Below are 24,620 nucleotides of genomic sequence, written 5' to 3'. Positions count from 1 at the left end.
TTGTTCAAGAAGGGCAGCAGAGATGACCTAGGCAATTAAAGACCAGTGAGCCTTTCGTCTGTTGTGGGAAAGGTTTTGGAAAGGATTATAAGAGATAGGATTTATAATCATCTAAAAAATGACAATTTGATTGGAGATAGTCAACATGAATTCATCAAGGGAAGGTTGTGTCTCACAAACCTCACTGAGATTTTTGAGAAGGTGACCAAGCATGTGGATGAGGGTAAGGCAGTTGACTTGGTGTACATGGACTTCACTGAGTCTTTGATAAAGTTCCACATGGTAGGCTTTTGGACAAATGCGGAGGCACAGGATTGAGGGTGATTTAGCAGTTTGGATTAAAAATTGGCTTTCTGTAAGAAGGCAGCGAGTGATGGTTGATGGAAAATATTCAATCTGGAGTCTGGTTACTAGTGGTATGTGACAAGGATCTGATTTGGGACCACAGTTGTATGTCATTTATATAAATGACTTGGACAACAGGCATAGGTGGATGGGGTAGGAGGTTTGCAGATGACACTAAAGTCAGTGGAGTGGTGGACAGTGTGGAAGAATGCTGCAGGTTGCAGGGGAACTTGGATAAACTGCAGAATTGGACTGAGAGGGGCAAATGGAGTTCAATGCAGCTAAATGTGAGGTGATTCACTTTGGGAAGAATAACAGGAAGGCAGGGTATTGGGTCAATGGAAAGATTCTTGGTAGTGTGGATGTGCAGAGTGATCTTGGTGTCCACGTACATAGATCCCTGAAAGTTGACCCAGGGTGATAGTGCTATTAAGAAGGCATACGGTGTGTTAGGTTTCATTGGTAGAGGTATTGAGTTCTGGAGCCATGATGTCACGCTGCAACTATACAAAATGCTGGTGCGGCCTCACTTGGAATATTGTGTACAGTTCTGGTTGCCCCATTACAGGAAAGATGTGGAAGCATTGAAAATGGTGCAGAGGAGATGTACCAGGATGTTGCCTGGTCTGGAGGGAAGATCTTATGAGGAAAGGCTGAGGGATTTGGGTTTGTTCTCATTGGAGAGAAGAAGGCTAAGAGAGGATTTAATAGAGACAAACCAGATGATCACAGGATTAGATAGGGTCGACAGTAAAAGTCTTTTTCCTAGGATGATGATGTCGGCTTGTACGAGGGGGCATAGCTGCAAATTGAGGGGTGATAGATTTAAGACAGATATCAGAGGCAGGTTCTTCACTCGAAGAGTAGTAAGGGCATGGAATGCCCTGCCTGCCAATGTAGTTAACTCAGCCCCAATTAGGGGCATTTAAACAGACCTTGGATAAGCATAAGGATGATGATGGGATAGTGTAGGAGGATGGGCTTAGATTAGTTCACAGGTCGGCACAGCATCGAGGACTGAAGGACCTGTTCTATGCTGTATTGTTCTATGTTCTGTTGTTCCTAATGGTGACTAACCTGAAATATCATTGCCTTCCTGATATTGAATACCTTCTATTCGCACTAGTCCAGGCATGGCCGACATTGGCTGACATTATGTTGTACCAAACACAGAAAATGTTGAGAAACTCAGCAGGCCTGGCAACATCTGTGGAGCGAGAAAGAGAGCTCAGAAGGTCCGAAGAAAAGTCATATGGAACTCAAAACATCTGTTTCTCTCTCCACATCTGCTGTTTGATCTGCTAAGCTTTTCCAACATTTTCTATTTGTTTTAGATTTCCTTCATCTGTACTACTTTGTTCTTATATAGTTATATAAGAACAAAGAACAATACATTCCAGGAACAGGCCCTTTGGCTCTCCAAGCCTGTGTTTTGCCCATCCATACTAAAACTGTCTTCACTTACAGGATCCATATCCCTCCATTCCCTTAATGAATGCTGCTATTGTGTCTGCTTCCTTCATCTCTTCTGGTAGCATCTTCCAGGCACTCACCACTCTTTGTGTGAAAAACCTGCCTCACACATCTCTTTTAAACTTCTCCCCACCCCTGCACCTTGAGCCCGTGTACCATAGCAATTGGCCCCCTCATCCTGGGAAGAAGATTTTTACTTTCTGCTGTAACCATGCCGTTCACAATCTGGTAAACTTATATTAGGTCAACCCTCAACCTCCTCCATTCCAGTGAAAACAAGCCCAGTTTATCCAAATTTTCTTCACCAGTTAAAATCCCCCATACCAGGTGACATCCTGGTACCTTTTCGGTAGCCTCTCCAAAGCATCCACATCCTTCTGGTAGTGTGGTAACCAGAAGTGTACACAATATTCCAAACATGGTCTAACTGAAGTTCTGGAAAGCAGCAGATTAACTTGCCTATCTTTATACTCAATGCCCCTTTTAATGGAGACAACCATGCCATATTATTGCCTTATCTACCTGTGCTGCCACCTTCAGTGATCTGTGGATCTGCACACCCAGATCCCTCTGCATATCAATACTCCTCAGAGTTCTGCTATTCACTGTGTAATTTACACCTGTACTTGACCTTCCAAAATGCATCACCTCACATTTATCTGGATTAAACTCCATCTGTCATTTTTCTTCCTATGCCTTCAACTGATCTATATCTTGCTGTATCCGCTGACTATCCGCAACTCCACTAAACTTTGAGTCATCTGCAAACTTACTAATTAGATTAGCCATGTTTTCCTTCACATCATTTATACAGACCATGAAGAGCAGAGGCCCCAGAACTGATCCCTGTGATAGAACACCACTAGCCACAACTTCCATTCTGAAAAGCATCCTTCCACAGCAACCCTCTGTCTCCTATGACTAAGTCAGTCCTGTATCCATCTTGCCAGCTCACCCGTGATTACCATGTGATATCACCTTTTGAACCAGTCTGCCGAGGGACCTTCCCAAAGACTTTAATGACGTTAATGTAGACAACATCAACTGCTTTTCCCTCAATCATCTTCATCACCTCCTCAAAAACCTTGGTGAAGTTAGTGAGGCACAACTTGCCCCACAAAAAAAAATGCTGTCTATCGTTAATAAGTCCATTTGCTTTTAAATGTTTATAGATCTTGTCCCTGAGAATCTTTTCCAATAATTTCCCTACCATTGACGTGAGGCTCAGAGGCTTGTAATTTCCTGGATCCTTCCTGCTACCCTTTTTAAACAACGGGACAACATTGGCTATTCTCCAGTCTTTGGGGACCTCACCTCTGACCAAAGAGGATACAAAGATATCTGCTAAACAAGAATGTAAAACCCTTAGCTTGATCTGGTGGAATCTTTGGGACAACGATGTCAAATTGTCACAGTAACACTGAGCCAATGTGATCCTTAGCTTCCACTGGGATGACTAATGCTGAATTTGGTATCTTCAACACTGAGTTATTCAAAATCTGATGAGCAGCAAATCTGATGATAATGATATGAAATCGATCACCAATTACATTGTTTTGTTTAGTTATATATCAAGATTTCTTGTGTTTTGCCATATGGCAGTATCCCTTCAATTTGTGATCCTTTACTTCTATGAATTCCCAGGTTTTGGGTCATGAATACTGATGGGGTTGCAGAGGTTATATTTGGGGATGACAAGCTCCCAGTCCTCTGTGACAGAAATAGTGACTGTAGCAAGGAGATTCTGTCAGAACAATCACGGGCTCAATGAATATCCACTAACTAAACAGCAAGAGGCGGACAGTGAGCCCACAAACACCCCTTACCCTTCGAAGCTGTTTGCAAAGTGCATGTGGGGGAAAGGAGAGAGAGTGGTCACTGAATCTTCCACCACAAGGGAATATGGATAGCATGGCTGAAACTTTTATGAGTAAATAAAGTGCATTAAGTATTTCCATATTTAACTGACCTATTAATATATTGGTCTGTAACCTGTGAACATTAATGATTATATGTGTTACTGAATGCAACTATGTTGTGTTGTTTTTCCTAGGTCAGGGGTCACGCTAATTTTCAAGTGCTAAAATAGGGCTATATTGGAAAATAGTTTGAGAAGCACTGCCCTATGTAATTGTCAAATTCTCCCTGACAATAGTTGACATGGATCCATGTGATCATGTCTTCTCGCTTCTGTATCATTATGAAACTATAATCAACCATAATCATTCTAATTATGTTACATGAATATTTTAATGAGCTCCTTTCTGTATTCTTAATATTCTGAAGAACAAAGTAAGTGCAATTTGAAGCTGAAATTGATAAGAGCAGCAGGCGTATAATTCAATCTGTTTCTCAGAACAAAGGCTAGTCTCCATTAATAATTGAAATTGCTTCTCTGCAGATTAATGAGGATCTAATGTACCACTTCTCAAAGTGACAATAAACTCACAGAAACGAAATACCCTATGGAAGAATCCTGCTGATTAAAGTTCCTGTTTTGTCTCTTTTCTCTTTGTTTCCTCATGTTTCTGCTGAAAATAATGAACTTTTGCTGATGTCCTATAGGCAACAAACCATCTTCCAGGACCTTTTCACATTGTCAGCCTCCATTTGAGACTAGACAATGATATATCAGCAGAGAGACATTATGGTCAAAGCCAATCCTATTCTGAATTGACTCTGCATAGCCCTATCCTTCCCCAGTCTCTCATATTATATACTTTCAAAGGAACAATGTAGATTTTCTTATCAAACTTTCACTGATGCAGCAAGCAAGTTTTATGATGACAATTAATCAATCACGTTTGCACTCTATAATGCAGATCGTCATTTTAATGGTGACAGCAATTTCGGACACTTGGAAAAGCTGCAATGAAATGGTCATTTTTGCAAGTTATCCTCCTTATCTGCCTTGCCTGTACTTGCTACAATTTAGTGGGAGCAGTTTTAACAAGAATACAAAATTCTAATCTGGCAGTGTCTACAAACATTTAGAGCAGAACTTTCATTCACCCAAGGATACAGAATTGGAAATGAATGGGTCTACAATTGCACACAACCATCTGGTCTCCCATCATGGTCCTGGCTCTAGTGCCAAGACAGTTTAGTTGCGCTGTTCTGAGATACAGGTTGGGGTCCCACAGTGGCAGTGAAGTTGCCCCTCTCTCCCACCCCCAGTGTTGCTATGGTTCACAGCTGCAGCCACAGGAGAAGGAGTTTCCCCTTCACAACGATGATCTAGTAGCTTGGTCCTTTTAAAATGTAGCACCTTATAAAATCTCTTTAGTAGGTGCCTCCATTTTGAGGCCACCTAAGTCAGCGCTGACCACTTCCGATGGTGGCGCTGCTGATCTTTTAAAAGCCCTCCAACCTGAAGAACTCACCCTCCCACCCTTATCTAGGCAGCCAGCCTGGTTACTAACATTGCTAGCTCATTAAAAATTACAGCAGGGGCGTAAGGGCACTGAATTACCTCTGACCAAGGGTGTTGAGCCCAGGACAAAAACTCAGATGCTTTGGGGGTTTTTATGATGCAAAGTGTCACAAACTGCCACAAGGATGTTCCAAAGCTAACTGTGAGTTACCTGCATAGTGAGCCAGTCCTTGTGCTTTTCATCATCAATGGTCATAGGAATATGGTTCATCTGGGTCACCCACACAAACCAGTGGCTCTCTATGAACCTGCAGAGAGAATCAGCACTATGGTCAAGCATTGAACGACTATCAAAATTTTTCTGGTGCTGATGCTTCTATACCAATACAGCCAGTACCTGTTTTTATTTCCTATTTTTGTGTTTAAAATCAACCTATTCAGAAATGTTACGACGCATTTCTGGAACAGGTAGGATTTGAACCCAGGCCACTGGCTCAGAGATAAGAACACTACCACCATAGCACAAGAGTCTGTACTTGTTAAACAGTTTTGGAAACCACTTTCAGGTGCAGTTTTTGCTTCAAACAGACATCGTTCAGGACCAGACATCATTTTCCCTTCAGCTCCCTGCCTTTCAATCTCATTCTCCTCAAGGCATCTACCCTCATTTCATAGGAACCGATAGACTCCCAATGGTCATCGCTCTGCTAGAGTTCAGACACTGCAAGCTTCAAAAGGCATCACAGAGCAAGAACCTGCCCTCAGCAAATGACCACATAGAAATATGTCTTAGACGGATTAATCAATCGCAATCATGAAGAGGAAGCTCTTTGTTTCTTTCTCTCTCTCTCCCTTTGAGCTGACAGAAATGAAGACCAATTGAAGCAGCTTTCTAGCCATCGGTGTCAGCTGTGATTCAGCTGGTAGCACTGAAAGTCAGAAGGCTGTGGCTTCAAGTCCCACTTCAAAGACTTCAGCATCAAACCCAGACTGACAGTAATGTGGGAGGGCATAGGTAGATAGAGAAAATCTATTTCCTCTGGTTAGGGAGGCTCAGCTTTGGGGATATTGTTTAAAGCTTACAGCTGGGCCATTCAGGAGTGAACTTAAGGAACAATTCTTTGGTTGTGGGTGGAGCTTAAAACTCTCTCCACAAACAGAAGTCGATTGTTAATCATAAAACTGAGATAGTTGGAGTTTTATTGATCAAAAGGATGAGATAATGGTAGTTAAAACTTTGTAATCTGCCATGATCTCACAGAATGGCAGAGGGGCTAAAATGTGACTTCAGTTTCCATGTTATTTTACAGAACCCCTTCAAATTGCTAGCAGTTTGCACAAGCCCATTTGAACTCGGCTTTACCAATTACATCAAGAATTTACAGCAGGTTGGATAGTTGGACATGCAATTGGACTGCCTGATAATGAACTAGTTAAATCATAGGCATAGCCTATGGAGATAAGAGAAAAGGAGAGTAAACGTGTCCTTTATACATTTTTTTGCATTAGTCACATCTCCTCTGCCTTGCTCCAAAATGCTACATCAGCCTTTATGCGCTGTCCAACTTTTTAAACATGGTATCACTTCAGTTTATAATCCAAAACTTAATATTGGTGGCTGTGACTGAAACAACAGTAATAATTCTTTTGAACTTAACATACCTGACAAAGATGACAAATAGTATGGAACCAAAAAATCCATAAAAGGGTACATAGGTGTTGAAGTAGCGGATGTAGTATGTTGTTGCCCAGGCAAGATCCTGCAGGATGGAAAGGAGTAGACGAAACGTGTTAAAGGGGCAAAAGTGAGGACCGCAGATGCTGGAAACCAGAATTTAGATTAGAGTGGTGCTGGAAAAGCACAGCAGGTCAGGCAGCATTGAGGAGCAGGAAAATCGATGTTTCAGGCAAAAGCCCTTCATCAGGAATCAGGATTCCTGATGAAGGGCTTTTGCCTGAAACTTCGATTTTCCTGCTCCTTGGATGCTGCCTGACCTGCTGTGCTTTTCCAGCACCACTCTAATTGAAACGTGTTAAAGGTTTAGGGTGTTATTGCTATTATATAATTAAAGCAAAAAGCGTCATTTGCTCTGGTGTCTGGAGGGAAGGAAGCATGAAATTCAAAGTGGGATACAGTAGGAAGCAAGACCTCATGTTAAACATTCTGATGCACTTACCACCCAATCTCGACGAGTAATCATGGTCATCATTATCTGAATGTAGAAATACACCGGGATTAACAGGGGTGGACCAACTAAAAAGAGAGAGCAAGGAAGTGATACTACATCAGTAAACAACAGTTATAACTGACAACATCTCACCAACTGATCCAGGAAGCAATACTTACTGAGGAAAAAGTACTCGTGCTGATAGTTGTAAGGCAAATACTTGATCTTCCGTTTTCCAAACTACAGCAATGAAAGAGGAATTAGGTGGAATCAGATTAGTAGCTACTCAGGGCCTTCAGTATAAAATTATTTAAGAACTTCAGTTAGACTTCAGCACACAACTCCCTTCCCTGTATCTATTATTCTACTGAGGTAGTTTTGCAGTCTGACACTCCTAGGAGGGTACTACACTAGCGGAAACAATAGAGTTACAACATTTCTCCCTGGTTCTTCAACCCATGCTGCCTATGAACAGAATTAATTGCCAGAAATATAAAGTCACAAAATATCAAATATATATTACATGCAAATGCATCATCCACACTTTCAACTGGATTCAGCCTGTGAACTCACCGTTCTATATACAATTATTCAGATGCTTCAGTTAGTTCACGAGCAATTGAAAACATTAGGAATGAGAATGAACAACCATCCTGATATTTATATTAGTTAAATAAGTCTGTTGTATCTGCCTTACAGTATGCCTCATGCTTTTTCCTTTCATTCATAATGGCCATTCAATTGAAGCACCCGAGGAATTTTCAAAATCTACTTATTATTCATATGCAATGAGCAGGTTAGTGCTGTCATCATCAAATGACGTGTCTGACAAAAGGCTTCTAATGTCACTTTCAGTCATTTTCCAACCTGTGATCACCTGAGAACTGTGCTTTTACAAAGAACATCTCGGCAGCAGGCAAGTTGATCCCTGACCTACCATTTCTCCAGTGAAAGTCCGCATCCACAACTCACCATCGCTGTTCTTCGACATTAATTACCTGCATCCCTCGGTTAGATTTCAGGCCATTACTCAGTCCTTTTAGATATATAGTATTCTTTTATACATTTATTTTCCTTTATTGCTATAATAAGAAGGCCATTGCAATGATAAAATGTATTTCCTGGTGTACACTAATGTTGAATTGTTTTTGGCTTTGAGCAAAATATCTCTGTCTACACAACTTGCTCTCTCTTCCCTGAATTCTTACTTTAATGAAACTGGGATGCATTGTACTCCTTCTACTCTAACGCACTTCTTTACCCAGGTCATTAAACTATGGAATGTCTTGCCTTCCCTGAACTACCTTCCCTACATCAATCTATAGTCTAACAACATTGTTCCAAATATACCTCACATTCTCCTTCTGACCTTAGATTTGTCAGGTCGTTTCACCTTGGTTTCACAACAAAAAAGTAATTACCTCCACAGGTTGGGTGTCTCCCAGTACAAATACCTTCAGCATATTCACATCAGGGTCCTTCTTAAAGATGTTGGGTTTGGCATGGTGCTGGAAGTGTCGGTGATTCCACCAGTTTCCAGAGGCCCCCTTGAAACAGAGATACCGTATCACACAATATACTAAAAGCAATACGCAACTTACTCACACTGTTTGTAATTTTGTCTTCAAATGTCTTGAAATTAAATCTAGTTCTTGTGTGAGCTTCAAATTCTCTTTCAGTTAACCACACAAGCCAAAATATCTCACTCAATTCCCACTAGTCTCAGAGTCTCATAATTGTAGGCATTTGCTCTCAGTGATTGCGCATTGTCAGGATCATCTCTAGGCAGCTGTCAAAATTGTAGCCCATTCCTTCCCACTTTTACTTGGGGCTGTGCCACAAATACTGAATCACAAAAAACAGGCTAGGTTTGGTAGGCACAATTTGCCAACTTCAAGAGGAAAAAGAAACTCTGTGCATACTTATTTAGCAAACTCTAAAAATCCTATCTCCAATGTTAAGGTTAGTGACTGCCCTTTTTTGGTTTCCTTTAAGAGCAGAAATAATGAAAGCATGAGCAATCTAGTCAATCTTTTTAAACCACGGCTTTGCCTACATTTTAAAATTTGCTGCCATGTGTATGATCAAAGAGTGCCAAGGAAACTGTCTCACAAGTTACACAGCAGTTTACTGCAGTATGAAATCAAAACTATTTTGTAACGGGACATAATGAGGTAAAGCAAAACATTAAAAATGCTGGAAATCTGAAACAGAAACAAACATTTCTGGAAATATACACCAGATTAATCAGCATCAAAGAAGAGAACAGACAAGGCAGGATAAGCTGTTAAAAGTAACTATGGGAAAGTGATGGAAATTAACAGAAAAGGAGATCTGGAAGAGCAGAACATTATGAAGTGAAAATGAGAAGACACAGACATTTTTCTGAATAACCTAAGGAATGGGGAAAGACAGATGGAAAGGGAAGCATGAACTGATAAACTGGAAAAGGGCTGTCTTGTAGCATAGTGCTAGCGCCCCTATACCTGGACTGGGAAGGCTAGGTTTGAGTACCACCTACTCCAGAGGTGTGTAATAACATCTCTGAACAGGTTGAACAGAAAAGTAAGTTAAATAAAAAACTGGGAAACTACAAAATGGTCTAGGGGCCTATGTGAAGTAAGTTTACACTAATGGGTGTGAAGCAGAAATGTTGCAACACTGGATCTTGGAGGTAGTTTTATTGCTCCAACATCACCATCATTGTGATCCTCCAACCAAATACCAACCTGCTCCATCCTGGGACATGAACGGGTGTCCAGACATCCGAAAATTACAATATAGGGTTTGCATGCCTGAAATGTCACCATGTCTACACTCTACAACAAAGCTATCTCACTTACTAAGAATTTCAAAGACTTATGGCGTTATTTTTCATTAATGCAAATTATGGAGGCAACCTCGTGTTATGGACAAACAACAAGGCTGAGTGCAGTAAAACTGAAATTTCTCTAGAATCAACAGTAAAACAGAACTTATTTCAAGTAAAATTGTAAGCCATGCCAATTTGCTGAGAGTCTATTTGAATAGACTAGAGGAGATCCAGCAGTTATTCCCATGTTTTTATTAAAATCAGCTCTTTTGTTTAAGAAGATCATGTCTCAAATCCCAGCAGTTCTTATCATCCCAATCCCCAGCTCAATGATTACCTTCATGTGACCAATCAGGAACTTGTGTAACAGGTGATTCCATTTTGAACTCCGAAAGACAGACAAATGTCCAAAGTCATGTTGAAGCCAGCCTGACTGAGCCTGTAATCCAACAAAAATGAACATCTTTTATCTTAGTATTTTATCTTAATTAGCAAAGTTAATTATATTCTCTTTATATTCTTACTGAGAGAAATACAAACAATGTTCCTACCCAGAAGCACAGTTCAGTGGTTCTCACGGACCTTTCAACTCAATTGCTGACCAATAAGAAAACCCAGCAATATTTCGTGAGGACTATTTTCTATTGAGACATTAGGTGGTCTACAACTGAAGCTTGCAATATCTGTGAACATACTGAAGCTGCCTTTTCATTTGATATCAGATTGATGCACTATTTACAAAAGGAAAATTGATCAATAACTATACACGGGAGATATTTCAAAGCTACTAAAAGCTCTTCCTGCTCAAAAAATTATGATATAGATGAAGGTATTAAAATTATAATTAGCCAATTTGCTGATGACACAAATCTGGGTGGCAGAGTGAAATGTGAGGAGGATGTTAGGAGAATACAGGGTGACCTGGACAAGCTAGGTGAGTGGACAGATGCATGGCAGATGCAGTTTAATGTGTGGTTATTCACTTTGGTGGCAAGAACAGGAAGGCTGATTACTACCTAAATGAAGTCAAATTAGGTAAAGGGGTAATACAACGAGATCTAGGTGTTCTTGTACATCAGTCAATGAAAGCAAGCATGCAGGTACAGCAGGCAGTGAAGAAAGCTAATAGCATGCTGGCCTTCATAACAAGAGGAATTGAGGAGAGAAGCAAAGAGGTCCTTCTGCAGCTGTACAGGGCCCTGGTGAGATCGCACCTGGAATATTGTGCGTAGTTTTGCTCTCCAAATTTGAGGAAAGACATTCTGGCTATTGAGGGAGTACAGCTTAGGTTCACGAGGTCAATTCCTGGAATGGCGGGACTATCTTATGCTGAAAGATTGGAGTGACTGGGCTTGTACATGCTTGAGTTTAGAAGGCTGAGAGGGGATCTGATTGAGACGTATAAGATTATTAAAGGATTGGACACTCTGGAGGCAGGAAGCATGTTTCTGCTGATGGGTGAGTCCCGAACCAGAGAACACAGTTTAAAATTAAGGGGTAGGCCACTTAGAACAGAGTTGAGGAGAAATTTCTTCACCCAGAGAGTGGTGGGTGTATGGAATGCTCTGCCCCAGAAGGCTGTGGAGGCCAAGTCTCTGGATACTTTCAAGAAAAAGTTGGATAGAGCTCTTAAGGATAGTGGAATCAAGGGTTGTGGGGATAAGGCAGGAACTGAATAATGATTGAAAATGATTAGCCATGATCATAATGAATGGTGTTGCTGGCTCGAAGGGCAGAATGGCCTACTCCTGCACCTATTGTCTATTGTTATAAATCTCTGAGATAGTCATCAAAATTCCCAAAATTACACTGCCCAGTGTATAGCCCTGATTTGTAAGTATCATATTTAGATTCACCACAATTTACAAAATAGTAAAGTATAGAGAGCTCTATGTTAGCACATTGCACCATACCAGTTTCCAAAAAGAGCCAGTTACTTACTTCTATTTCCTTGCATTTATAGTTTTCATAATTCTTTTTGATTAAGCATTTATCCAGTCTTCTTTAAGCCATTATTGATAACTGCTTCTATTTCAGTTTGTATTATATCATTCCAGTAGCAACACTCTGTGACGTATTTTTCTCAAAATTCTCCTAACCTTCTTCTCTATTTCTTTGCCAAAATATCATGACTTCTAGCAACTGACTTGGTGACCAGTGGAAATAGGAATTTTCTTTGTTTTATTAGACTCCCCTTTTACTGACTTAATAGAACCTTAAATGTTATGCTTAGAAGTGACTCTGGCTGCTTTAGGCAGTTGGATAATTGACTTGCAAAATCCTGCATTTAATATTGGAAAGGATTGGGGTATGAGAGGTAAAATAACATGCTCAATTTTGATGACCTGCCCAGGGGTAACCAGCAAGACAAAATGCAGCTTTTCAGTTTCTTTTACAAATGCAAGCTATGGATCAAATTTTTGTTTGGCGACAGAGACACATGGTGGTGTGCAAATGGCATCATTTTGAGCTGGAGTTTGCCTTGTCAACTGGGGTACGTTGCCCCAACCTCATCCCACCCTCCAAAGCTACTGAAATTTTTGATCTGATGATTCATTCTTGCTCATCTCCAATAATACAGATGACGTGTGGACACCTAAATCTCTGCCATTTGCTATTTTGCTGTCATTTGTTAACAAACTATGAAATTTGTTAAGCCCAATTGTCAGGTGTTTCCATTGTCCATTGCATTCTTTCCAGCTATTGCACATAAAGAGTTTTGGGAGTCTTTTCTGTCAGCGAGAATGAGGTAGTCCAAAGACAGTAAAAATTATCTGCCGCAGGTATCATGATTAAATGTTGCAGCAGACTGGGCTGGGAATGGTCTGCATGTTATTTTAATGGATTTTTAAAAAATAATTTCTGTGCCTCAATGAATAATAAGCAATGATTTTAGGAACAGCAATTCTTTACAAGTCTAGCTGTCATTGCAACATTTACTCCTCTGACATAGGCTGTCCAGCAGTGTCATTTGGGCTTGGAGCCCCATTGTGCATCACAGCTCATCAGAAAACAGAAGTTATGTTTTCCCAACAAGGCGTGATTCATATTTGACTATAAATATTAAACTTTTTTTTATAGTAGCTCCAAATTACAAAAGTTGAATTTTATGAGCCTAAAGCGAGACTTGGGAAAGACAAGCACATATGACCATATGCAGTGCATTCATGGCTGATTGAATACTTCAATGCTTTAGAACATATAACATAGCAGCACAATATAGGCCCTTCAGCCCTTGATGTTGTCCTGGCCTTTTATCCTACTCTAAGATCAAACTAATCTATATACCCTTCATCTTACTACCTTCCATGTGCCAATCCAAGAGTCACTTAAATGTCCCTAAAGTATCTGACTCTACTGCCACTACTGGCAATCATTTCATGCACCCACTACTCTCTGAGTAAAGGGCCCACCTCTGACATCTCCCCTACACCTTCCTCCAATCACCTTAAAATTATGGTCCCTTGTGATGGCCATTTCTGCCATGGGAAAATAGTCTCTATTTACTCAATCAATGCCTCTCAACATCTTAGACATCTCTATCAGGTCATCGCTCATCTCTCTTTGCTCCAATGAGAAAAGCTCCAGCTCCCTCAACCTTTCTTCATAAGACATGCCCTCCAGTCCAGGCAGCATCCTGGTAAATCTCTCTCAATCCTCTCTAAAGCTTTCACATCCCTCCTATAATGAGGTGATCAGAACTGAACACAATATTCCTAGTGTGATTTAACCAGGACTCTTCAGAGCTGCAACATAACCTCGTGGCTCTGAAACACAATCCACCACTAATAAAAGCCAACACACTGTTTGCTTTCTGAACAACTCTATCAACTTGGGTGGCAACTTTGAGGGATCTATGGACATGGACCCCAAGATCCCTCTGTTCCTCCACACAGCCAAGAATCATGCATTTAACTCTTTATTCTGTATTCAAATTCGACATTCCTAAGTGAATCAATTCACACTTTTCCAGGTTGAAGTCCATCTGTCACTTATCAGCCCAGTTCTGCATCTTGTCAATGTCCCGTTACAACCTTAAACAGCCCTCCACACTATTCACCACTCCACCAACCTTCGTGTCATCGGCAAACTTACTAACCCACCCTTCCACTTCCTCATCCAAGTAATTTATAAAAATTACAAACAGCAGAGGTCCCAGAACTGATCCACGTGGAACACCACTGGTCATCGTGCTCCAGGCTGAATACGTTCCTTCTGCTACACCCGCTGTCTCCTATGGGCCAGCCAATATTGTATCCAGACAGTCAAATTTCCCTCTATCCCATGTCTCCTTACTTTCTGAATGAGCCTACTGTGGGGAACCTCATCAAACGCCTTGCTAAAATCCATGTACACCAAATCCACTACTCTACATTCATCAATATGTTTTGTCACATCCTCAAAGAATTCAATAAAGCTTGTGAAGCATGACTTGCCCCTCACAAAGCTGACTATCTCTAATCAATCTATGGTTTTCCAAGTAATCACAAATCCTGTCTCTCAGAATCCTCTCCAATAATATGCCCACCACAGACGTAAGGCTGACTGGTCTGTAATTCCCAGGATTATCCCTATTCTCTTTCTTGAACAAAGGAATAACATTTACCACCTTCCAGTCATCTGGTACTACTCCAAGTGGGCAGTGAGGATGCAAAGGTCATCGTCAAAGGCATAGCAATCTCTTCCCTTGCTTCCCGTCTGGCTCAGAGAACGTACTTATGCTTATGTTATTCAAAGTTTTCAACACACCACCTTCTTACCATCAATGTGTTCGAGCATATCAGCGTGTTTCATGCTGTTCTCACAAACATCAAGGTCCTTCCCGGTGGTGAATAGTGAAGCAAAGTATTCATTAAATACCTCCCCTACTTCTTCTGACTCCAGGCACAAGTTCCCTCCACTAGCCCTGATGAGCCCTACCCTCATTCTGGCCATCTTCTTGTTCCTCACATAAGTACAGAATGCCTTAGGGTTTTCCTTAATCCTACCCGCTAAAGCCTTGTAAATACCCTATCCCCATAATCCTCTACACCACTGGGAATCTGAAATCTACTAATTTCTACCTTAAACATACTCAAAAACTGAGCCTCCAGAACTCTCTATGGTATAGAAGTCCAAAGCTTTCACAAACCTGATTACAAACCTTTCCCCTAATCTTGCACCTAAGTTGAATCCCCACAATTTTTAAATTGTGCACCTTAGTTCTCAAAAGGGGAAACATCTTCACCCTATCTACCATGTCTATCCCTTTCAAACATTTTGTAGGTTTTACTGACATGACCTTTCATTCTTCAATATTCCAGAGAATTCAGGCCTGGTTTTCCCAATCTCTCTTCATAAGTCAATCCTGCCACTTTGCTACCAAGCCTGGTGAGCCTTCATTATACTCTTCGATGGCAATATATATTTCCTGAGACAAGGAGATTAAAAATGCACATAAAACTCCAGTTGAAGTCTGACCAAGCTCCCATACAAATGAAGCAAGACTTCACTATTCCTGTATTCAATTCCATTAGCCTTCCCAATTGCTTGCTGCACATGCATATTAGCATCGAGTGACTTATTGACAAGGACATTTAGGTCCCTTAGTTTATTTATATTTTCCAACCTTTTACCTGCACATTTGTCCTCCTACCAAAGTAGATGACTTCAACTTTTTCATATTATAATCCATGACATTCTCATTCACTTAGCCTGTCCAAATTCTCCTGAGGCTGCTTTACATCTTCTTCACAATACACATTCCTACCTAGTTCACTATCAGCCACAAACTTGAAAATATTGCATCTGTGATTTCAAAACAGAGCTTGATAGATATTTAAAAGTGATGATTTTAGAGGGCTATGGAGATAAGGCTGGAGAGTAAGACTAGCTGGGTAGCTCTTTCGAGAGCTGGTACAGACACAATGGGTCGAGTGGCCTCTTTCTGTATTGTAAAATGATTCTGTGATCCCCACCTCCCATTGTTATATATTGTGATCGGCAGGGGCCCAAGTACTGATTCTTGCAATACCCCACTAGAGATAGTCTACTGATGAGAGAATGACACATTTATTCTTATCCTCCTCTGTCTTTTATCCAATCATTAATCCATACCAGTACATTAGATCCTATCTGATATGCTTCAATCTTTCCAACTAGCCTCCTGTGGGAGTCATTATCAAAACCTTTCTCAAAATCTACGTATACCATGTCCATTGGGTCTTCTTTATCATCTTCAAAATGCTCTGACAAGTTTGACAATCTATGCTGACTGTGCCAAGTCAGATCATTATCATCCAATTGTCTATTAATCCTATCTTTTCAAATAGATTATAGTATTTTCCCTACTGTATGACTAAAAGGTCTTTCGTTTCTTTCTCAAATTATGGGATGATATCTTCCAATCTGCAGAAATCATTTCAGAATCTACAGAATCTTTGAGGATAATCCAGTGCATGGATTATCGCTATTATCTCTATATCATTTAACACAATGAGATTCAGACCATCAGGTTCTGGGGGTTTATCAACTTTCAATTGACAATAAATACAAAATTCAAAAGGAGAAGGGTTTAAGGTGTATGATTAGGAGCCTCTGATTGGCTGTTCAATTCTTGATTGGAAGTGTACAGACTGTGGTAGGGCTATGAGTGGTTCCTTCAGGTACCATTGCACCTCCCTCACCTGCCGCAAAACATAAAATCCAGCCCGTCAGATTCCTCCACATTCCCACGCAGGACTCATTTCCCTTGGTGTTTCTTTTTTACAGTTTATGAACACCCATTTGTCCTGCTGAGGTTAAGTTCCACATCTTAAATGGAGGATGAAAAATGGATTTCTTCCCACATACTATGTCAATCTGGCAGTGCAGGATTTTGGAAGTTCTTCGGAAACAGACCCGCGGCTCCAACGATTGTTTCCAGGTTGCGTGCACAAGAGTGAGAGAATTCCTGGCTCCATGGATATGGAGTTTAAAAATGGCTTCCTGCATTCCTCAGTTTCAGTCTGGCAGGGTGGGCTGCTCTGAAATTTGTAATGGTTACCCAGGAAGTGGTCTCTGTGTACTGTTCTTTTTCTTTAAAAGCCCTAATATCGAGTGGGTGTTCAAGTCTCCTCCCTCACAGATTGAATCACTTACCCTGCCCACTCTGAGTGTGGGCACAGCCAGCATTCCATCTCATTCTCTTTGCTGGTGTATGGAACTCCAAGATCTGTGAGCGACACAGATGGCACACTGACTTAGAGGGAACATTGGACAGAGCCATTTTCTTCTCCATTATGCAGTTTTGTTTTCCGGCATGATGGAAAATGATGGTGAGCAAATGATGGCGATGCCTGAAAGTGTCCAGGAGTCCCTGAATATCCAAGTCCCCTTTCCAGTAACCCACCCCCTTAACCCCACAGACTTTGCAGCTCTCTGGGTCCCCACCCAAACCATTTACACGAGTCTGCACCTGCCCAGCTTTCCCCCACCAGCCCTGGCATGTGAGATGACCATGCCAGGTGTGATCATATACTGACCACCTAGAAGCCATGATACTCCTGAATGTGGATGAACTTCCCTTCTGCATTACTCCTTCCAATCCATGCTTTACCATATCACTTCCTTGCAGATGCCACTGCATCCCTACACAATTCTAATCCTTCCTCCTCCACAGCCTGCAGCTCCCACTCAAAGACTAATCTTGCCAAATCTTGGTTTCAAATGCTACAGCTCAGAAGGTGCTCTCAGATGTATTGAAACTTTTACTAGCTTATAATAAAAACGCACCTTTAATATGGATTGTTGCTTCTTTGCTAGCCCAATAGACACTTAAAGATTAAAAGATTTTTCACTTAGTTTTTCCATGCTAATGTCTTTGCTTTTAGTTGATACAAGTTCAACGTTTTTCATAATTTTAAAATATTCCCACTGCTATTGCATGACCCTTAGGGTAAGTACACTGCGCATACTGGACGATATTGGTGGATAAATAGAGGTATAGTGGGGTTATGAAGTGGTATAAATGATTTGAGAGGGCATGGGGATATGGGTGGGTGAGAGTGAGGGGTGAAAGGTGACATTTTGGGGAGCTTCAAGCAATATTTGGAACTTGCCTCCTGTGTTAAGAGAATTGAGGTGGGCCTTCTAACCAGTCTGTCTCTGCAGCCACACTCCTCATTGCAAAACGCATTATGTACCTGATCACTGTGTGAAAAATCAAAAAAAATATAAAGTCACACATGGGTTGAGTGTGCAGGTCAGGTTTCCTTGTCCCAGACAAAGACTGGGCCTTAAATTTCCTCAAAAAACTTTGTCACAATCAAACTTCTTTTGAAATCCGGAACTGGCAATCCTTATTTAATCCCAGACTTCCTTAGAGAGCACTTTTTCATCTCATATCATGACCACTTAGTCACTTTATGTCAAGAGTAAGGCGAGGAAAGAATGAATAAGTTGAATGAAACTGAAAAATTTAAAATCTTGAAATATGAACAGTGAAACTTAGTGTCCATTTGATCCCAGATTGGGATTAGCCAACCTCCATTTCTCCAGGAACATTAACTAAAATGTAGCTGAAGAGGTCATTCTTAAGTTGAGCTCACACACTGGAGAAAAGCATCTAACACAGTGCATTACCAGGTCCTGGTTAGGCATCCCACATTTTGCCTGGGATCATGTTCTTCATCAATCCCATTATGTGGTTCTGATTGGTTCTTACCTGTGAAGTTGCCAGGATTAAGGCAGTAAGGAGAGTTGGAATCCAGCCGGTTCCAAAATATGACAGTGTTAGCCAGGCCAGAAACTCCAAGACAAACAGATGGACAAGGTAGAGGGAGAAAAACACCATGTCTGTTTTAAATAGTTTCATGTCCTCTGCTGTCTTCCGCAAGGCCCGAAAATCTTCAACCAACTCACTCTGAAATCGAACAGAGAGTTCCTTAGACAAACTTCAGAAAAGCTCCTTTATCATTACAACTATCAATAATGGCGCTGCTTCCCAGAACACATGAATTTGTTACAAACTAAAGACAGTTTTGTACTGGTAACCTCCAGCATACCTATCCATTTTATTGTAATACCCACTCACAGGGTGGGTTTTCAGCCAGGTTTTCTCAATATGGATCAAAATTAGGTGTGGTACCTTGGAGACACTAGATAAAAAGTAGAATTCAAACTCACTCTATTTCTGTGCTAAAACCAATTGACCATTAAGTGTCTTTATACAAGGTGAATCAAAGGAGATAGTGTAATAGTAATGTCATTAGTAATAGTTATGGTAATATTCATGAGTTTGAATCCTACCATGACAGATGACAAAACTTGAATTCAATTAAAAATTTGGTTCAAAAAGCTAATTGATTGTTGTAAAACCGAATTTAGTTCACATATCTTTTAGGGAAGGAAGTCTGCCACTCTTACCTGGTCTGACCTACATATGACTCCAGGTTCACAGCAATGTGCTTAATTCTTAACTGCCCTAGCTAAGGTAACCTACCTCCCATGGATTCCTTTTAAAAGGTACAGTTCTCAGGTGCAAAGGGTTAAAGGGATGAGTTTATTGGTCTAATGTTTGCAGGTCTAATTCAGCCCCCAACTGAAAGCCATGCAACTGATCTTCACTTTTCACCTTTTGTTATAAATTTCTATGCTCTATTAATAACATAAATTAAGCAAAATGGGTCATCTTCCTCAATTACCTTCCCCAACCTGCTTCCTGCATGAACCTCCCTATCCCACTCATCATTTTAGTCCTCATTCTCTGCTCACTATTCCACCATAGCCACTGCACCTTCAGCTACTATGGTCTTGCCACTAAATCTCCCCCTGCAAACATTTCCATCTCTTTCTCAACTTTGCTTTCAGTTCTACTTCCTTATGCTCAGTTATAACCTTTACTATTTGTCGAGGCATTTCAAACCACAATCATTCTATTCACTGTGTGGGCAGCTTTTTGAAGTGGAGGAAACATAATTAAAACCATACATCAGAAATAGCTAGTGCATCCAGTCAGTCCATGTGTGACTAACACAGTATGGAGCAAGACAAAATGAAGGATAGGATTGACATAAGGAGGTAAAAGGGTTAGTTTAAAACCAACATGGATCAAAGAGAGAAAATGTCTCTTCTCTATGCTGTTTCAAAGGATCTTGTTTGAAACATAGGTGTTTATCAAAGCATCTGTTTGGTTCAACTGAAAAAAGTTTTTCCCTCCATGAATACATTATGTTTGAGGGGGAGAACATTTAGCTCTGTATTTAACCAAAATGATCTGCGATATAATAGTATAGAGAGAGATTTATATCAATCTAATTCATGAGCACATGATTTTCACAGGATTGAAACCAAAAATGGAAATATTACCAAATGCTAGTACTGACATTCTGACTTCAATGTGCATGATATAAAACTATATTCTGAAAACTGCTAAGGTTACAATGGGGCTGAGATGCTATTCCTATCCACACGAGTACAGACTGCATGACAGCACAAAGGAAGATCAAATTCTTTTTAGGTCTGTTATTGTACAAAATCCTTTCCAGGTGAAATAGCAACCAGTGCAGAGTTACCAATGCTATTCAGCATTGATAAGCAGATACAAGCCTTATAGAGTGCAATAATGGAATCTCTATATCACAGGTAACTGGAGCCTCAATTCATGCTTGATTCTTATTTATGGGCTGTTCAATGGCTCAGAGCTTCTTATACAGGTGCTACTCATTTCACTTGAAAGAGAAGAATATTGATTTTCTGTTCTCATTCCCAGAAACTAAAAACACTTCATTAAAATTTACCAAGATTCTATTTTAAAAAGTGTGGATTAAAAAAAACCTGTTTTGTGAAACAGTATTGCTCCAAATATAACATTTGGATGTGATTCTATGCCCCACATTGACTGGGCATACGTTGACGTGAAAGTGTGCAGCAAATACAGGTACCTTATATCATAAAAGGGAATCATCTCCCTAGTTTACTGGGCATGGTGGAGGGAAGAAGACAGGGAGTGAGGAGGGAAGAGATGTTGGAAGGAGCGAAAACTATCCCAATATTTCTGTGACAAATGCTCAACCATCAAATAAATAACTGATTCTTGAAACAGCCTAGATACAAGTTTTTTTTTAAAATGGCATTGCTATATTAATGCGACCTAATTGGCTGTGCTTACATAGTTTCACTTTGAGGAATTGGTAAGATTCATGTACTTGGAGCTCAGTGGATGATCTGAGCCTAGATAAGACAAAGTAGACTTGTATTTCATAGGGTTCCAAGCTGCTGTTTCTCCCCTGCTTTGTAGAAGTGTCTAGCAAGAGCTAGAAATTCAGCAGTGATTTATTTTTGACCACAGGAGTTTCTAGTTATGACCTGACCCCACAAGTTCTGCTGGACAAACTTGGTGATTGCACCACATTATTTTGATGGTGGCACAGACCAAATGGATTGTCAGCACTGGATTCCTCTGCACTGCTCTGGGCAGCAGGGGACATGAACCTCACTGCACTGAATGCGCACAACTCAGCCAGCCATCTGTTGGAAAGAGGAGCAGCTGCACTGAATAAACTGGAGATCAAAGTAGATCCCTCTCATTGTATATTTAGCAATTCTGATCCACACTGTAGCTTTGCTGAGATTGAAGAAAAGCTGTTTTTCCACTATGTATCCAGACTAAGCTGGACCTCTAGATACTGGTAGAAATGAAAAATTAAGAGAGACACTACTTGTAGTTTCTGATTAATACATTTAATGTCTCCTCTTGTGATATGAAAGCCTCTAATATCACATCACAGAATATCCACTACCATTATCTCACTGGTCATTCAATTATTTAAGATGATGAGTAGAGTGACTTCAATCCCTTTAATATGGTGTCAGTTTACAATGCAGCTAGGAGAATGGTGACACTGCAATCACACAGCTAACAGTTACTGTTTACTGTGCTACATATGAATAGCACCTGGAAGCATGTGGCCAAGGTAGGTCTCAAACCAATATTGTTAATAAAAATAATCAATAATTAGCTATTGTACTGACAAGGGAGGCAGCTGTCCACAGTCTCTTTTTTCAAGATTGGTTTGCCATAAATTAGTTCATTCTTTACCATACTAATATCATGGAAAGCATTTTCGTTTGTGGGTTCCAATCTGCTGGAACCTTCCTGGAATTAAGAAATTTTGGAAGGTTACAACAAATACATCTCCTATCTCACAGCGATTTCTTTTAAAACCCCAAGATGTAGGCAATCAAGGATTTGCTCATCTTTAGGTCCTTCAGTTTTTTAAAAAAATAGTTTTCCTCTATTGGTAGTGGTTGTTTTATATTTCTCCCTCCCTTTTACCCCCTAAATTTTGACCATTCTTATGATGCTTTTAGTACCTTCTACTCTGAAGACAAGTCTTTGTTCAATTTGAAATATTCCTGTTATCTATTATTAATTGCAAATGCTCACCTTCCAAGAGACCCATGTTTACTTTAGCCACTTTCCTCCTTTTTCATGTATTTGTAGAAACTTTCATTGCCTCTTTTTTATTTCTTGCAAGTTTACTCTCATGCAAATTTCTACCTGTATTTATTTAAGCCATCTTTTGCTAGCTTCAAAAGTTCAGAATGCATGTTGAAATGGTCCTCAGGTTATCTTTCCCAATCCAGAAGATTAAAATCACTCACAAACATTGCACTATTTTTCATACAAACTAACATTGTTTCTTGATTTACTCTCGTTCTTACAGTGCAGTTATTTCAGGTGTTTGCTACCTTATCCATGGATGTAATGTGAAAGTAGGTTCAGATGATCTAACCAGAGCAGGAATAGTGATCAGCATCCCACATTAATATATCCCACCTCACACTCTGACTTCATGAGCATTCTCCTATACACCATTCCTCAGGACAAACACGTTGAAGCTCCACCATTACTCTCTCACACCCCTGTCTAAATATTCACCTTCATCACACTGCCAACTCATACTCACCCTGCATCAATGTTATTAATTCAATCTTCATACTCATAATTCACTGCTTGCTGTCTTTAGAAGAAGGCAATGCAGAATCTCAGTTAGAAGTAGAGAACTGGGTGTGAGCCTCCAACAAGAGACACTCTAATCACTAGAGGAGGTGAGGGAGATCAACGAAATGGCAGAATGCATGGCCAATGAGGTTGGAGAGATGGGAGGCTCCCAGATACCTGGCTACTGAATTTGCTATTACTGTGCACATGGCAGGCAACACTTACACATCTTGAATTGATGTCACCACTAACTAACATATGACCAAGGAGCAGCACTCTGAAAGCTTGGACTTCCAAATAAACCTGTTGTGTGATTTTAAAATATGATCATCTGCTCAATTATCACTTTGAAGCCTCTCCCTTTGTTTGTTATGTTTATGGCTTCAATCTCTCATGCTTCTTTCAACAGAGTGATGTAGGAGTTGGCATGAGAGAAGGGTGAGGTGTTCTCAAAGGACATCATGCATTTTGGGACACCGTCTTAACGGGATTGATGTATAGCCCTCAACTGGCTCAGATAAACCCATTCTTGAGGCTTCCAAGACATGTGGTCACACAATTAATCACACATCCTAAATGAGTAGGATATGTGATTAATTGGAAACAGAGACAGTGACATGGAGGTTAATGGAGGGAACAAGACTCTTCAAATGAGTGCAGATACTGAACTTATAGTGTCATCAATGAAGATGCCTCTTCTAGAGAAACAGCAAAAAATGTGTGACCTCCTGTCAGCAGAGTGACTCCAGTCTGAGAGACTGGAGGAGTCTATCTCTATTTTAAGCTCCATGGTGCTCCAGTTATTTGCTAATGCTCATCTCCACAGAAAGATTGGCCAGTTGCATGGATGTGTCAGGCAACTGAGTGCATGCTGGGCCTTCTGTCATCTGAACTTGAAAGACTTCACCTTAGCTCAATGTTGCACAGAAGTGTTGCAAAGTGACCTCCAGATCTTGGTTGTTAGGGAATTGTGGATGGGTCACAAGCAGGAAGATGGTCAAACAGCACATGGAAGTAGGGACTCTGCTCAAAGTATTCATACTCTCACTCCATTTCCGACCACTCCTCATTCGGAGTCCCTCCTATCCAGATGGTCAAGCCTGCTTGTGGATAGGTGCAGGTGGGACACTCTTTGACTATGACCTCCTGAGCTCCAAAACCTAGAAGACACTGACCATGAACATCACAGTTGCCAAAACTGGGAAATGAGAAAGCTACTGAAATACTGCTGAAACCACAGAGGTAGCACCAAAAAGCAGCACTGGAAAGAGCGAAAAAGTTTCGTAGTTTTACAAGAGATACTCAGATATTTACAAGAATATCACTGTAACATGACTTCATTGTTCATTTATCTTCGTTACTGTCTCTGAGTAACAGCATAGAACATGAATAACTGGTGCTATCAAAATGGGAAGGAACACTGTGTGTAGAATGCTTCAAGTTGAACTATTTGGGTTCACTGAACTGTAGCAGTATGAGCCCTGG

At 40.5% G+C, this 24,620-nt stretch overlaps 1 protein-coding gene across 1 annotated transcript in view; it reads right to left on the bottom strand.

The window, feature by feature from the left end:
* The window catches only part of LOC132824407 (acyl-CoA 6-desaturase-like), a 53,958-nt gene that overhangs the window by 10,190 nt on the left and 19,148 nt on the right, over positions 1 to 24,620 (bottom strand). Inside the window, exons 3-9 of the mRNA XM_060838840.1 lie at positions 18,855 to 19,052; positions 10,509 to 10,610; positions 8,781 to 8,906; positions 7,539 to 7,599; positions 7,369 to 7,445; positions 6,854 to 6,951; positions 5,403 to 5,499 (exon numbers count right to left, since the gene is read on the bottom strand). Of these exons, the coding sequence (XP_060694823.1) occupies positions 5,403 to 5,499; positions 6,854 to 6,951; positions 7,369 to 7,445; positions 7,539 to 7,599; positions 8,781 to 8,906; positions 10,509 to 10,610; positions 18,855 to 19,052 (759 nt within the window). The remainder of the gene's footprint in view (positions 1 to 5,402; positions 5,500 to 6,853; positions 6,952 to 7,368; positions 7,446 to 7,538; positions 7,600 to 8,780; positions 8,907 to 10,508; positions 10,611 to 18,854; positions 19,053 to 24,620) is intronic.

The sequence above is a fragment of the Hemiscyllium ocellatum genome, chromosome 18, assembly GCF_020745735.1.
Source record: "Hemiscyllium ocellatum isolate sHemOce1 chromosome 18, sHemOce1.pat.X.cur, whole genome shotgun sequence".
NCBI classification, from domain to species: domain Eukaryota; kingdom Metazoa; phylum Chordata; class Chondrichthyes; order Orectolobiformes; family Hemiscylliidae; genus Hemiscyllium; species Hemiscyllium ocellatum.
The sequence above is the reverse complement of the archived record's forward strand: the minus strand, read 5'-3'. Positions and strand labels throughout refer to the sequence as shown.